A 14,384-nucleotide genomic window follows, 5' to 3' on the forward strand; every position below is an offset into this window, starting at 1 on the left:
CCTTATCCTCCAACCAGAAACTACCTAAATGATTTGGTTAAACAAAAGAGCTGGATCAAACTTTTTCTATTGTTCTTTAGATTTGATTATCTTTATTTCATCCTAGAATATAGATTGAATAAAGTTTAGGACCGGAAGGACTTTGGAACAAGTCAAATCAAGGGTATTACAGCATCTCTAACCTACTCTGTATCCCACTCCTTACTCTATTCTTTAGCAAAAAAAAAAAAAAAAACCAGAAACCTTCTTGAACCCACTCGCTATCAGATCCGCTATTTTTAGTCGCTCACTATTCTCCCTCTCTCGCTCACTACATGCAGCGAGCCGATCTGGCTTGATAACAAGCAACTGCCGGCCACGGGAAGCTCCTTCCCGCCAATCCCCGCAGGTAGCGTGCCACCCTTCCATCCTCTTACTCCATTGCTCCCCATATCCACTAAGAAGGAACCACCAGGAGCTACTCTGCTCGCTAAGAGGCTCCTAGTTCTCTCCCTCGCCATCGATCTCACGTGTGCCGCCTTCTTCCTTAAGTCTAGTAGTCGCACCAAGCTCGACTTCTCCGCAAAATATGTCTGCTCTGGTGAGCTCCAACTTGATTCCCTTCACGTATATCTTCCTCACTCACTGCCGCACTTCCTTAACCCCCTCTCGTTGTGGATCCACAGCCACCCGAGCTGAAATTGAAGATCTCCTTGCCGTCAAGCTCCACCTCTGCTGCAGGAGGACCTCACCGCTGCCAGCCCAGACCAGAGCTGCTCTAGCCCAATCAAGCCTAGGGCGAGCTCCTCCGTGGGCATCTCTACCATCGACGTTGTCCCGGGCCACACGAGGGCAAGGGGGGGGGGAGCAAGAGATCGGAACGCTACTCCGCTCGCTGGGGTAGGGCGCCGCGGTTGCGGATGAGATCCATGCCCTTATCGTCACCACTAACGCTGATGGCCCCGCTGCTCCTCCGTGGCTCCACTGTTCCTAGGGCCTGTCGTCCTACTATCGCTGTCGGGCGCGATAGGTGATGGGGAGGGTGAGCATAATAAAGGAGGAGGAGGCTCAGAGATAGGCAGTGGAGCATGGTAGGAGAGGAAGCGGTGAGCGAGCGAAGTGGGGGAGGAGCGTCGTGTTGGGGAGGGAGCTGCTAATGCCGCGGGATCGACAAGGATCGATGGAGCTATTGGAGAGGGAGCTCGAGCTAAGGAAGAAAGAGAATATGAGATGGGAGAGAAATTATATTAAAATAATACTGATAAGTGGGACCCATTGATTAAGAGTCCAATTTAGAGAGCCGGTTAGAACACGCTGAGTAATATAGAGTGAAATCTGTATAGAGAGCTTTATATTTAAGGAATAAGTAGCTAATAATAGAAAGTGAGTTGAAGATGCTCTTTCAAGTCGCATAGACAGCAATATGAGTCACTCTCACATGTCACTGGGTGCGCTGCTTGCAGGGACAATAAAAAGGTTTAGACTCGGGCCGAGTTGCAGTCGATCGATCGTGGGTCGTCTAAACAACATTGGATGTCCCGGGCTTTTTTGACAGATTTGTTATGCTCCTATCGGATCATCAGCTGAAAAATCTAGTGGTAGGGAGAACGTGACCGGTATCATGCGGCGCTTGTTCGCTTGTGCATCTTCAGATTTGAGTTTTTGACCTTAGGTTGGATCTTTCCTATTTAACTTCAGTTGTCAAAGCATTTACCCGGATATTGTGACATCCCTCCTACCGCCATAAAATACGACTAGACTGCTAGTGTTACGATGATCGGAAGCCATAACAAGATGAAAATGGGACGGATTATTCATGACAAGATCCAAGGTTTAGATCGAGATGGGGCCATGCGTCATAGTAGTAGTACTTATCTTAGGTGGAACAAGCGGCAACTTTCGAGTCCAAAATAGAGGCTACATGCTTTCATGCATGCCAGGATCTAAGAAAGCCTTTTCCATGGACCAACGTGGATCGAGTGGTGACGCCGTGCATTTTCTAGATGCCGTGCTGACATGATTAATCACCCCAGTTTAGACCAAATTTGTACTCTACTGACCATTTTTTTCTTCTGCCGGCCTTTCCTGAGGCAGAAGCTACACACGTCTAGACATATCTGCTGATGTAAGTGACAGTGGTAAGCTGGGTTCCGATCGATCGTTCAAGCATCCACTATGAATGGTTGTTGAATATTACCGCCGCATTAAGCTACGCGATTAGTTTAGTCGATGCCAATTAACGTACGCGATCACATGACTATCTACTGGTGTAGATCACGTGGTCAAATTCGCCGGAATGTCATGTGTATTCAGATCTTCATCAATCTAAGTAACTAGACATTCAGAATTTTCCACCACATTTGATGTACTCACAATACCGGTGAATAGGGAAATTAAACTTGCAAGCCCGTACCGCTGGCTCAATCATATGGAGATGGTCGAGCCCGTACCCTTAATCACATAGAAATAGTCCTTAGATAACACTTACACTGTGAAATCGGCGTACCTAGCCCAATTTAGAGCTCAACAATTTCTTTTAATTCGAGCATAATATGAAAAACATAAATAGAAAATAATTGTCGCTTCTTCGTATGGACTCTTATCTAAAACAAAATTATAACAGCTGATAACTTAACCATTAGGGAATAGACACACACCACTTGCAATACTTGCTTTGCAACTCGGCAGCAGAGATGGTGCATCACTTGTGTTTCCATTGCTCTTACTCCTCTTTAGTTAGATCGTAGGTGCTTTTAGCCTTGCACATGAACCTCTCTTAGCTCACCGTAGGCCCTCATGCCAATATGGCGAAATGGTGGCATGAGGTTTTGACAACTACATTGAAGGAGCAACATGCGATAAATGACATCATCATCTATATTTGGTGGAATATATGGAAGAAAAGAAGCCATCGCACCTTTCAAATTTTAACAAAACACCGAACCAAGTTATAAACCAAACGGAAGAAGATATCCTCCAAAAGAGATGAATAGTCTTCTTATGGGCTGACGACCTTATTTCAGGATTTAACGCTATGTTGTTTTAGCTACATTAAGTTTCGCTTAACGCATGTTGTCTCTTTTTTCTTGCTGTAAGACCTAAGTCGTACTTAAAACTTATGTAAATACTCTCTATTCCCTCTGTTAATTGATTCGGGCGAGAAAACAACTTGGAAGTCAGAAGCAATAAGCCGTGGTGGGCTGATGCACCTGCATGATCGACGTGTGGGTGCCTGGGGTGGGTTAGCAATAGGAAGGCAGGCAGTAGGAGGGTGGATTACGTTACGTTAACGGTTGGACACCGACCAGGGACCGACCAGCGGCAGGATGTCGCCGTCCCGGCTGGACCGGGCTTTCCGAGACAAAAAGCAGGTGCGCACCCACCAAACCTCCCTTCACCTGTCGCTGCGCTAGCCCGCGCCTTAAATGCGCCCCCGCCGCAGGGCCACCCCCACCGCCACGTACGCCGCAGGCCGGCTCGCTGCGCTGCCAGCCTCCTCCCCGACCCCTCCTCCGTGCCGATCCATACCAGGCGCGGGCGCTGCCCCAGATCCGGAACCGGAACGTACAGTGGTCGGTCCGCACCCCACGCGCCCGGGCCGGCCCCGTGACCAGCAACCGCACGTCTGCACGTACCAGCCGGCGCGATCGCACGAACGCGGGGTTCACATCGCGATCGGCGAACATCCGGCGTGTCAGGTTACGCGCCCGCGCCCGCGCGGCGCGCGGCACCGGCGCCATCCGCTTCCAGATACCGCCTGCTCTGCCCGCCAATGCGGCAGCGTTTGTTAATTCGCGGACACGATGCTACGGCGCGTGCCCCCCTGCGTAATCAGCCGAAGCTGCGCTTGGCGACGCCTCGCTCTTCATATGGGCCGTAGGAGCGCGTGCAGAGGTGGCCGCGCGCCGGTAGCGGTGCGCTCGTGCCCTGTCGCGGTAACGATCGCTGCACGAGATGGTTAGGGAGAACACGCGATCTTATGGTTCGGATTCACAACCTTGATCGCTGGTCCGAGGCTTTGACTCTAGTCTCTACTCTCTAGCACTCCAAGTCTACAATGCACGCTGTGTAACTCTCTCTCTCTGTACTTCTTGAAACGTAGCACTTCTGTAGAACCTCAACCTCCTGACGAGGGGCATGAAACTTTATGGAGTAGGGAATTACTATCCCGGAATAGCATGCATTCTCTACCGTGTACAGTCCAAAAAACAGATGAATCATGAATGTCTTCGTGCGGATGCCACGAAACTAAAAGATGGAGAAAAAAGGATGGGTGGTTCATACTAGTATGTGCATTTAGTGCACTTTTTCATGATTGTTCATGCTCGAAATGAATCGTTGCTGAAAGAATCGGAGCAGACCAAACAGTCTTAGGTCTCCTGTCACCGTGACTCCTTTTTCATGATTAGATTTTTCTGATGTACCATCACTCCTCCTTCCAGAAAAAGTAAACGGGGCGCTTTCCCGATGCCCCGACGTGCAGAGTGATGCACCGTCTCCGAATGGAAACGCGACGGGTCCCACCTGCCAGACATCTTGACCGGACCCGGACCCGGACCCGGACCCTGCCGGCTCGCACATGTTATTCTCTCGGTCTCTTGGGCGCAGCGCGTGTGTATAGCTTCGAGGTACGTACGTATTCCTTCCTTCGTACACCGCCAGCATCAGCGGCCGTCAGCTCGTGATCGGACGGGGCAGAGATCAGGCAGCGTCACGCCTGGCCCGCCAGCCAGCCTGCGTGGGCCCGGTCAAAGCGGGCGACCGCCACGTGTCGGGGCAGCGGGTCTGAACGTTTGACCGCGGCCAAGCGGTTTGACCCAGGCGACCGGGAACCGCCGGTGCCGCGCCGCTGACTCACTCGCTCCGGCCCGTGACCGTGGACCTCTCTTACCCCACCGCACCATTACTGTTGCTAATCCTGTACGCCATTATTTTTCACTGGTGTAGCCTAGGGAGCCTGAAGTCTAATCTACCGATAGTTGTTGTAGCTTGCTATGAAAACAAGCGCGTAAATCCAGGGGAGGAGGAAGAGGCCAAGAAATGGACATCTCGTTTGGGCCTAATCAATTAGGAGTACCACTAGTACTAGTTTCTTTCGCAAAAGCTGGACCAATTAAATAAAAAGGCAAGCCAAAAGCTAGTTGGAGAGAGAGATAGAGAAAAAATCCTCCCACCCAACTACCCATCCATCTATCCCATTCCCATCTCTCTCCCCTCCCCACATCACCCCATCTATGTCTATGTGCATCAGCTTGCTACACCTACCTATAGCCGTGCTCTGTTTCTTGCACACGCGCGCGCGCACACACAGACACACTGACACACCTAACCCTTTCATTCGCTCGCCTCATTGCACTGCACCTCCCCTACCATACTACCACCACCCGTAAATTCGTATACGCTTGCTTCCTTCTCCTGCCATCTTGGCAGGATCCCTCCCTCCCCTTTGATAAGTGATCGAGCAAGCGCCAAGCACTACCACCGGCAGCAGCAACAGGCACAGATAGTAGCAAGCACGTCTACGCGCTGCGCGCCTATGTCGTCGGGCGAGTTCCACTTCCACGACGAGCTCGCGTCGCTGTTCGCGCAGCGGCCGGCGCCGGGCGAGATGACGATGCTGCATCAGCAGGCGCCGGCGTCTTTGTTCGCCGACTACCTGCAGGCCGGCACACCCGGCATGGCGACGGACTACGACCTGCTGTGCCGCGAGCTGGACCTGCCGGTGGTGGAGGACCTCGTCAAGAGGGAGCTGGTGGTGGACACGGGGGGAGGCGGCGCCGCACGGACGCCCAGCGGGGGCGGCACGGTGCCGTTGACGCCCAACACGACGTCGTCTATGTCATCGTCGTCGAGCGAGGCGGCGGGCGGGGGAGGAGGACTCGGCGGCGGCGGCTTCGGCGCCGGGGAGGAGGACTCGGCGGGGAGGTGCAAGAAGGAGGAGGGCGAGGGGGAGGAGAGCAAGGAGTTCGGCAAGGGGGAGGAGGACGGTGACAAGAGCAAGAAAGGGTGAGGATGAGTTGGAATTATTGTTCATTAATTTCTTGATATTTTAGCTTCAATTCGTCTTTCAAAATCTTGCCACTTTCTCTCTTGTTGCGACTTCTTGATAGATCTTTCTGCTAATTGGCACTTATTTAGTGCTTTTGGGTGATCATGGATCAGGACTTGGAGTCAGTTTCTGTGGGTTAGATTCTGCTTCCTTCCTTTGCCTGTTGGTCATTTAGTTCTTCTTCTATTCTTTGTTTGTTCCTTTCTTTTGTTCTTTCATTTCTTTTTTAAGGTAGCGGCAAAGGTGTGAACTGGGGCTAGGGTTTCACACTTGCATGTCATAAGAAATCAAAACAAAAAATTGGTGGTTAGTGTATTAGCTGATTCAGCTAGTTGCATGCTCTGGCCTCTTCTCTTTCCCTTTTGCTTTATGGATTCCATTCATGCTAGTTCTTGAACATGCATCTTCTTCCAACTTGACCAAGATGTGCACCCTGATTTTTTTTGTTCCTTTGTGGTTGCTCCTTTTACTCTTTTCGTTCATCCCCTTTACCCAAAAAAAACCAAAGATCTCTAGAGAATGGTCCGGTCTAAAGCTTTTGCCCCCCATGCAGCCCAAGAGGTATTTCTCCCCTCTAATCTCTATAGGGATTTGCGCAGCTCCTTTTCTGGTGCAATCTAGCATAGGACAGTCTTGATAGAAATCCATAGAGCAGAAAGGGTGCAAGCAAAAAAGGGGGCGTGCACACAGTGTGAACCTATTAAAACCATGTGCACTCTAGCTGATTCGCACACCCGGCCAACAACCGCGTTTGAACGGGATCCCGGCCATCTCGCTCTCGCGGTTGTAGTATGAACGAAATCTCCATCCGCACACAGCCGACGCAACGCCCACCCGGGTGGCCGGGTTGTGTTCATTCCGTCGCTTTCCGCAGACTAGCTCCCACGCAAAGAACTGATCAGATTGATGCGCGCGCGTGCAGGGCCTCGGCGGCGAAGGGCAAGGGGAAGGGCGAGAAGCGGCAGCGGCAGCCGCGGTTCGCGTTCAGGACCAAGAGCGAGGTCGATCACCTCGAGGACGGCTACCGGTGGCGCAAGTACGGCCAGAAGGCCGTCAAGAACAGCCCATACCCCAGGTACGCATACGCGCACGTATTCTTGTACAGTTATGTGTACACATGCACCACCTCTTGTACATGGTAGACGTGATCTGATGGAGGTGCAACTGCGACGGCACGTACGTGTGTGCAGGAGCTACTACCGGTGCACGACGCAGAAGTGCCCGGTGAAGAAGCGGGTGGAGCGGTCGTACCAGGACCCCGCGGTGGTGATCACCACGTACGAGGGCAAGCACACGCACCCCATCCCGGCCACGCTCCGCGGCAGCACCCACCTCGCCGCGCACGGCCTGCACCACCACCTCGGCGCCTTCCCGCCGCCGCAGATGGGCGCGCCGTTCGGGCGGGCCGGTGGCGGCGGCATCGACGTGCTGGGCCTTCTGCAGCCGCGCGGCGCCCCCCACCATGCAGTGACGCCGGCGATGAGCCACGCGTCGTCCCACAGCCTGGCCGGTCCGATGGGTAGCAGTGTGGCGACCGCGACCACAAGCACCTCATCGTCTCCTCCGTCGCTCCAGATGCAGCACTTCATGGCGCAGGACTTTGGGCTCCTGCAGGACATGCTGCCTTCCTTCGTTCACATCAACGGCCGCAACATCCAGCCCTGAATGATCATCGCCACAAGCAATCTAATGAATGAATGAAGCTAGATAAGAGATAGTAATCTAGTTCTTGTTAATGCTTAACCTCTTATCATTTTTTTTCGCCGATCGATTTACTCTAGATTGGTTCTTGATTTGTTTTTCTACCGTGCTACGAGATGCATGGTGTTTTCTGGCGCCGGGTCTCGTTCCATTTCTGTGATCTAGCAGCTAGTCCTTGGTAGCACTAGCGGTCTTGTACATGTACCTAATCGATCCCCAGATCATGCATTGCACTCTATGTGCTGCAATTCTGACCATGAGCTATGATAATTTTATGCTCCTGATCTTTGCATTCCTCGTGACCTGTTCAATCAATACAACGCTGCTATATTTGTGCATATGTTTTGGTAGCCTCATTGCCCAACTAGAGGCCACGGAATCATGCAAGATTTTTTGCAGGGCGATTATCGTGCATGGATGGCCTTAATCTGTTCTTGTTGATGGCAGGAAGATGTACTGCATAGACCGATATGATCTTAGCTGGCTAGCTTGTCATGCATGATGGGACTGTTCGTGTGGTTGCTGGTACAGAGAGTTGTTATGGAAAAGTGGTGAGGGTCATTTTGCTCCTTGTTTCGTGCAAGTACTACTGGTCAGGTCGTTCCAAAAGCTAGTACTAGTACTAAATTACTAATGCATATAGCTAGTGATGTGAACCTGCTTACCTAGAACTAGCAGAATGGCTGTGTGTGCGTGTCTGATTGATGAAGAACTTGGACTGGCATGCACGTACGTTTCAAGCGCCAGAGATCGATCGTTCGCCACACGGTCTAATTATGCCTTGCTAGAATTGTGGCAAAATATAGGACTACGTAGTAGCAAGAGAAACACCTAATTTTAAATACGGCTGAGATCTTTTCAGATTAGGCCTGCTTACTGTGCAATGGTGTGTCACACGAACGAATAAATTTAGTACCTCTTCGGTTATAAATACTTTTGTTTTGATCAAGATCTAGTCAAACTGTTAAAATTTTGATCATCAATAGCTTTCAAAATATTTAATTTAGAAATATAAAAATTATTTGTAGATTTATTTTAAAAATATTTTTATAATATTATATTTTTGCTAGATATTATAATTATATTTTAATAAAAATCATGATGAAAGTTACGCATCGAAGACCATAAAAATAAAAAACGTAAGTATTATCACAGGAGAAAATATGTATCATGATCTAAAACGGTCAATGAATTCTGCCCTTTCGTCGGTCACCCGATTTTTTTCCATACATGAAGGGGATGTGCACCGGTCATGTGTGCGCGCGGCATGAAATATGACAAATAATTTGGGTGTACATGGAGTAGGTCAAATAGATATGATGACGTATGGTGTATTTTGCTTCAAACTACATACATTGACTTCATGACACGAAGCATTTTGTATATCCCGTAGAAAATCTGTAAGAATATATATTAATACCGCCTATCTCAGAAGGAACAAATTCCAGATAGCCGAACAAGAGTTTCGTAATATTATAGTTTTGATATATAGGTTCTCTAAATTTACTATGATATGGACATATGATCTAATCTAAAGCTATATTTTGAAGACTGTGTCTAGAAACTCTTCAAAGCATGATGAAGAGTCAAGAGGGTACCTTATTACCTTGTAAGTACTTTGGCAAATTGGTTTGTTTATAGATGTCATTAATGTTGGTGATATACACTAGAGATGATCACGTATGTACATTAGATCTGCGAATGAGATTTATTATGATTAAATGTCTATTGGGTTTAGAGTCATAAACTTTAATGTGATTAAAGGTTTATTAGCTTACTCTATATAAGAAGAGGCAGGAGACGTGGACGCATGAGTTGATTTCGCCACCAAAATCCTGGCCGTTACCTCTTTCCGAACTCCCTGTGAGATCCTACGGCATTCTATCCCTATATGTATGGATATCGTAGAGGCGTTGCTGCTATTGCAGTGCTAATCTCTTCGGCATGAAGGTCGCAGTGTTGATCATGCTCTCTGATCACGGCACTGGTCGTACTCTGTTGTTGAGTAGCGCGTCGCACTTGCTTGGGGGTGCTCGAGGAGTGCGAGTACCTGGTCAACAAGGTGGTTGACGAGATCGACTACTTCCTCTTTGTGGTCAAATATGTGGTTGAGGTTTCCACTTCGTGGTCACGGATCGCGACAACGTTGCTCGGAGCTAGTCGAGGAACGCGACCACCTGCGCGGGGCTGGTCGCGGATCTGATTGAGAAGCTGCTTGAGGAGTTTGATGCGCACGACGTATGATCGATCTACTCCAACTCTTCTTCCGCTATACTGCACATCAAATGGTAACAATCTATAATCTCCTACTTATATGATTTCCTGGGTGAGTACGGTAAAAAGATTTGGTTTAAACTCACGTAACCTACATATTACTCCCTCTGTTTCGTAATGTTTGTCCATAGTCTCGGGAGTATCTGTCTCAAATTGTTTGTCCATTACGGTAACCAAGGATACTTTATGGTCTATTTTCCTGTTATGCTCTTGAGTGCATCCATGCATTTACTCCAATGCTGATGAGTTACTTGCTCTCATCCTTGTATTAATTAGGGGTAGCATGATCACCTTACTGTATTTTTTACTCGATTTTAGTATTTTTTGGTTTGTACGTAATAGTGGGTGTGGACAAACATTGTGAAACGGAGGTAGTACCTAACAATTAATACACATGTGACAAAAATCACCTTTCTTTAATTAAACGTTCTTCTTCACCCATAATGATCGAGAGAAAATCTACTTTGGTGATCATCCCATTAATTGGGGTGAGGCAAAAGCTACATGCTGTTGCACAGTGCATTCAATTGTACTTTCAGAGATTGGAACTCGTCAATGGGATGATCGCTAGTTGCCATTGTTTTACTATGCCTCCTGCTTGGAGGATGCAGAGGAGCCACGTAAAACAGGGGCTCAACCACCTCTCTCTGCTTCTTTCCCTTCCTCCTCTTCCTCCTTCCCTCTCTTCTCCATAGCAAAAAATTGTTAAGGGATTAGGAGACTTTCATTTACTGTGAAGCAAGAGGTGGAGCCCCTGTATCCGCCCCTGTCATAGCAGCACTAATCAGGTGATGGACCATATACCGTCCATACATCCATCATCCTTGATAAAATCTTGTGGAGTAGCTTCTAACTTGTATCACATATAGGTTTATATGCCTTTCGGTTCGTTCGTACGTACGTACCTATTGTACTGGCGGAGAGTGCAACAGCAACGTAGGTCTTCACATGGGATAGTACACTGCTGTTGTTCATCTGGTACAAGAAGAAAACTTCTCAGTTTTCAACCCTGTACATTAGTAGATCATAGTTAACTTTTCTTGATCGAGATAGATAACTAAAGTAGGTGAATAGATGTTTTATAAAAAAATTTAAATAAGATAATCTGCTATTTATTCACCTAATATTTCTAAAAACGCACAAACAGAGACATAACTTTAGAAAGATAAAGCGAGAAAGAAAATTTTAAGACAATATGAATCTACGGATGTATTATGAATTATAGTTTCTATTTAATACTATTTTATATGTCTTTATGCACAAAAGCTTAAAACTTAAATGAATAACAAAGTAAAAAGACAGTTGCCGAAAAAAAGTAACTCTCCAATTTGATGGTCTAGAGGCAAAGAGATTCAAGACCCTCTCAAATACATGAGTATATAGACGTTTATGCTTTTAGCAAGAAGAAGAATTACTTCACAAAGGTAGAAAAACTATAGCTCAAAAAGAAGAAGAAAATCACAACCGAAAAAAGAAAACTTGCAAACTTACAAGAGAACCAATAGAGAGAGACTAGAAGGAAGGTAATTCAAGCATATGCAAAAACATAAAATTCATTACTCAAAGAGGTCAGCCTTATTTTATGCGAATTACAAAGATTTTTTTTCTAAAAAATTCTAACATATTACATAGGCTAAGTACTCATCTTCCTCTACTCAAAAACCCTAGCACTAGACTCTCAAACAGGTGGCACAAGAGGCTCAAGTGGCTGGCTCAAACTCTCACAAAGCCTTAAACCCTTATTTATAAGTATAGAAAACTTGATCCCTAAGTTTCCTAGTTTATTACTAAAATACCCCTCTTTTGTAATACTCATACCTACCACTAAGGGTATTTTGGTCTATTTCTTGCTCCGTCCATCGAACAGCCACGACGCCTTCATGACTTAGCTTCGCCTTGACGCAAGCTTCGCGATGATACCACATTCTCCTCCAATCCTCTCACAGCTTTGAGGCCTAACTGTGAAACCCTCTACACGCTTCTCAAAGTGTGACTCGCCACTTGCTTACACCTTAAGCAAGGATCCTGATATCGACACGTGTATTTCATCTTGAGATCCTGACCATCGGCAACTCTCTCCCTTTCTCGATCCCTCGGCTTCGCTTGTCACTTGCACCGATCTTTCGCTTGACCTTATCAACACGCTGTCTTCATCCTCCGTTTTATGCTTTACTTGACCTCCACGTGTACAGCTAGGATAACTCTTGACTCTGCCAAGCCTCCTTAATCGTCCAGCACCAAACATCTGTTTAGCCCCAATCACCCGCCGGCGACCGCTAAGTTGCATCCGTCACCTATACGCTATGAGACAAATAAACACATTTCTCCAACTCTAACTCCAGTTAGTCCATAATCAAAATGCTCAAACCAAGCTCAAGCAATCCAAAACTCGACAAACCAAATCGACAACCTTGTCAATCACTTCTCACATATAAACCAAGGCACATTTCAACTTGGTTTCTCAATCTCTCCCTTGATGAGTGCATTGATAACACCTCAAAGAACAAAGATTTTAATTTGAAGAAAATAGGCTTATCCAAGTGACTAAAAACTCAAGAAAGAGTAAAAATATGTCACTTAGCATAAGAAAGATTGCATAAGGCCTGAGAGAAGCATTTACAATCCAAAAACCTCAAAAGAGCAATAAAAGCTCAAAAACACAAAATCAAATGCTCCCCCTTGATGAATACACATTTTTTCAATTATGCAAGATTCTTCTTTGTGACTTGGTGTATATTTTTCATTTCTCCCCCTTTAGCAATACAAACATTAAAGACAAAATATTATGCAATGCATGAACATGCAAATCTAATGAGCTTTCACAAGTATACCATAAAGTATTTGCAAATGCTAGAAACGTCAAAAGTCTACGAAAAGCAGAGGATGGAGCTTACAATTGCACAAAGGCTAAAAAGAGACAGTGACACAAGAACATAAAGCTTCACAAGCTAAACCCGAAGAATTGATTGACACATTTAATTTCACATAGCTGAATCATGTGCAAAGCGACTATCACATAAGTATCCACTCGTGTTGAGGCAATACAAACATTAAAAACTAGTCAACTTCAATATCAAATTAGGTAAACAAGCATTCATGACATTAGGTTTTGCAAACGCTCACATATGAAACTAAGACTTAATTAGATCAAGTGATTTAAAATAAAATTGAGCAATTAGACACATTTCTTTTATTTTTATCCTTAAGTTACCTCTTATCCAAGCAAAGTGTTGCGTAACTAGGTACGGCAAACACCTTGAGGCTTCAAAACAACCGTATTGGATTACATTTTAGCAGAAGATACTTGATTTCACAAGATTATTCATTTTTACATGATCAAGTCAAGTAGTGTCTTTGCGACACAAGAAATATATGTTCCCCCAAGGTTTTATTATGAGCTAAATATTTGACAAAGACGAAAAACATAGTGCAATGTTCCCCAATTCACTGACTTGAACTAAGAATCCTAGAGTAAGATATTTATAAAACTAGCCTTAACAAAAGCATTGATTAAGGAAAAGCAATTACGAACATGTTGATAAAAAATATAGCATTTTATAGTCTACATGATTCATAAAATTACTAAATTTCATCTTAATAAAAGCTAGCTTGCTTAAAATATTTTATGTAAAAACATCAATGAGAGCCTAAGATTAAAAATTTACTTTGCACAACTACTCAACTCAGTCCAAATTCTAGTCTAGCAATCGAAAATGCTAAAGACATACAAGTCAAAGCTCAACTATTATGATTATCTTACATGATGCGATGTAATGCAAATACAACAAAAGTAAGATAGTCACTAGTCTAGCCTTGTTTCTCACTACAGACCTATCCTACCCATGTTTATTTTTGAAAACCTATTTTGTGTCAATGGTGTGAACATTGGGAGGTGGCTCTACAAGGACCTAAACTTGGTTTCTTTCAAAGTTTTTTTAACTCTTCATACATGGCATTGATCCAATTTGAATCAGACAAAGTATGTCCAATATCATGGGGCTCAAAAGAAGCGACGAATGCAGAATCAGTAAAATGAGCATGAGAAGCGAACTTGGATCTAGTTACCCTCTCATCGAGATCTCCAATCATCATGTGTGGGGGGATGTCACCGTTGAATGTATTGAGGGGTCTCACGCTGTGAGAGAACCTCCCCCTCAAACACAACTGATGCAAGCTCGAGAGCAGCAAAAGTGGATGTAGCGGCTGTAGGACTCTCTGCTGGAGTAGAAGCAGTAGCCAGCTCTGGAGCAGGTGTGGTCAAGGTAAGTAGTGGATCATCCTCGTCATCACCGAGAGCTGGAAGGTCACTATCTACAAATATGCTCTTGCTCATCTCCTGATCACTTGCACATTGAAAGACAGAACTAGCACAGGGGGTTGA

The 14,384-nt window shown here is 46.1% G+C and overlaps 1 protein-coding gene across 1 annotated transcript; it reads left to right on the plus strand.

The window, feature by feature from the left end:
• Positions 1-5,138: 5,138 nt before the first annotated feature.
• LOC133917549 (WRKY transcription factor 71) lies at positions 5,139-8,026 on the plus strand. The gene is made up of 3 exons (XM_062361433.1): positions 5,139-5,985; positions 6,951-7,103; positions 7,219-8,026. The coding sequence occupies exons 1-3, from the start codon at positions 5,516-5,518 to the stop codon at positions 7,691-7,693; spliced, it is 1,098 nt and encodes a 365-aa protein (XP_062217417.1). The 5' UTR covers positions 5,139-5,515; the 3' UTR covers positions 7,694-8,026.
• The last annotated feature ends 6,358 nt before the right edge of the window (positions 8,027-14,384 follow it).

This window comes from Phragmites australis, chromosome 1 (genome assembly GCF_958298935.1).
Source record: "Phragmites australis chromosome 1, lpPhrAust1.1, whole genome shotgun sequence".
NCBI lineage: Eukaryota > Viridiplantae > Streptophyta > Magnoliopsida > Poales > Poaceae > Phragmites > Phragmites australis.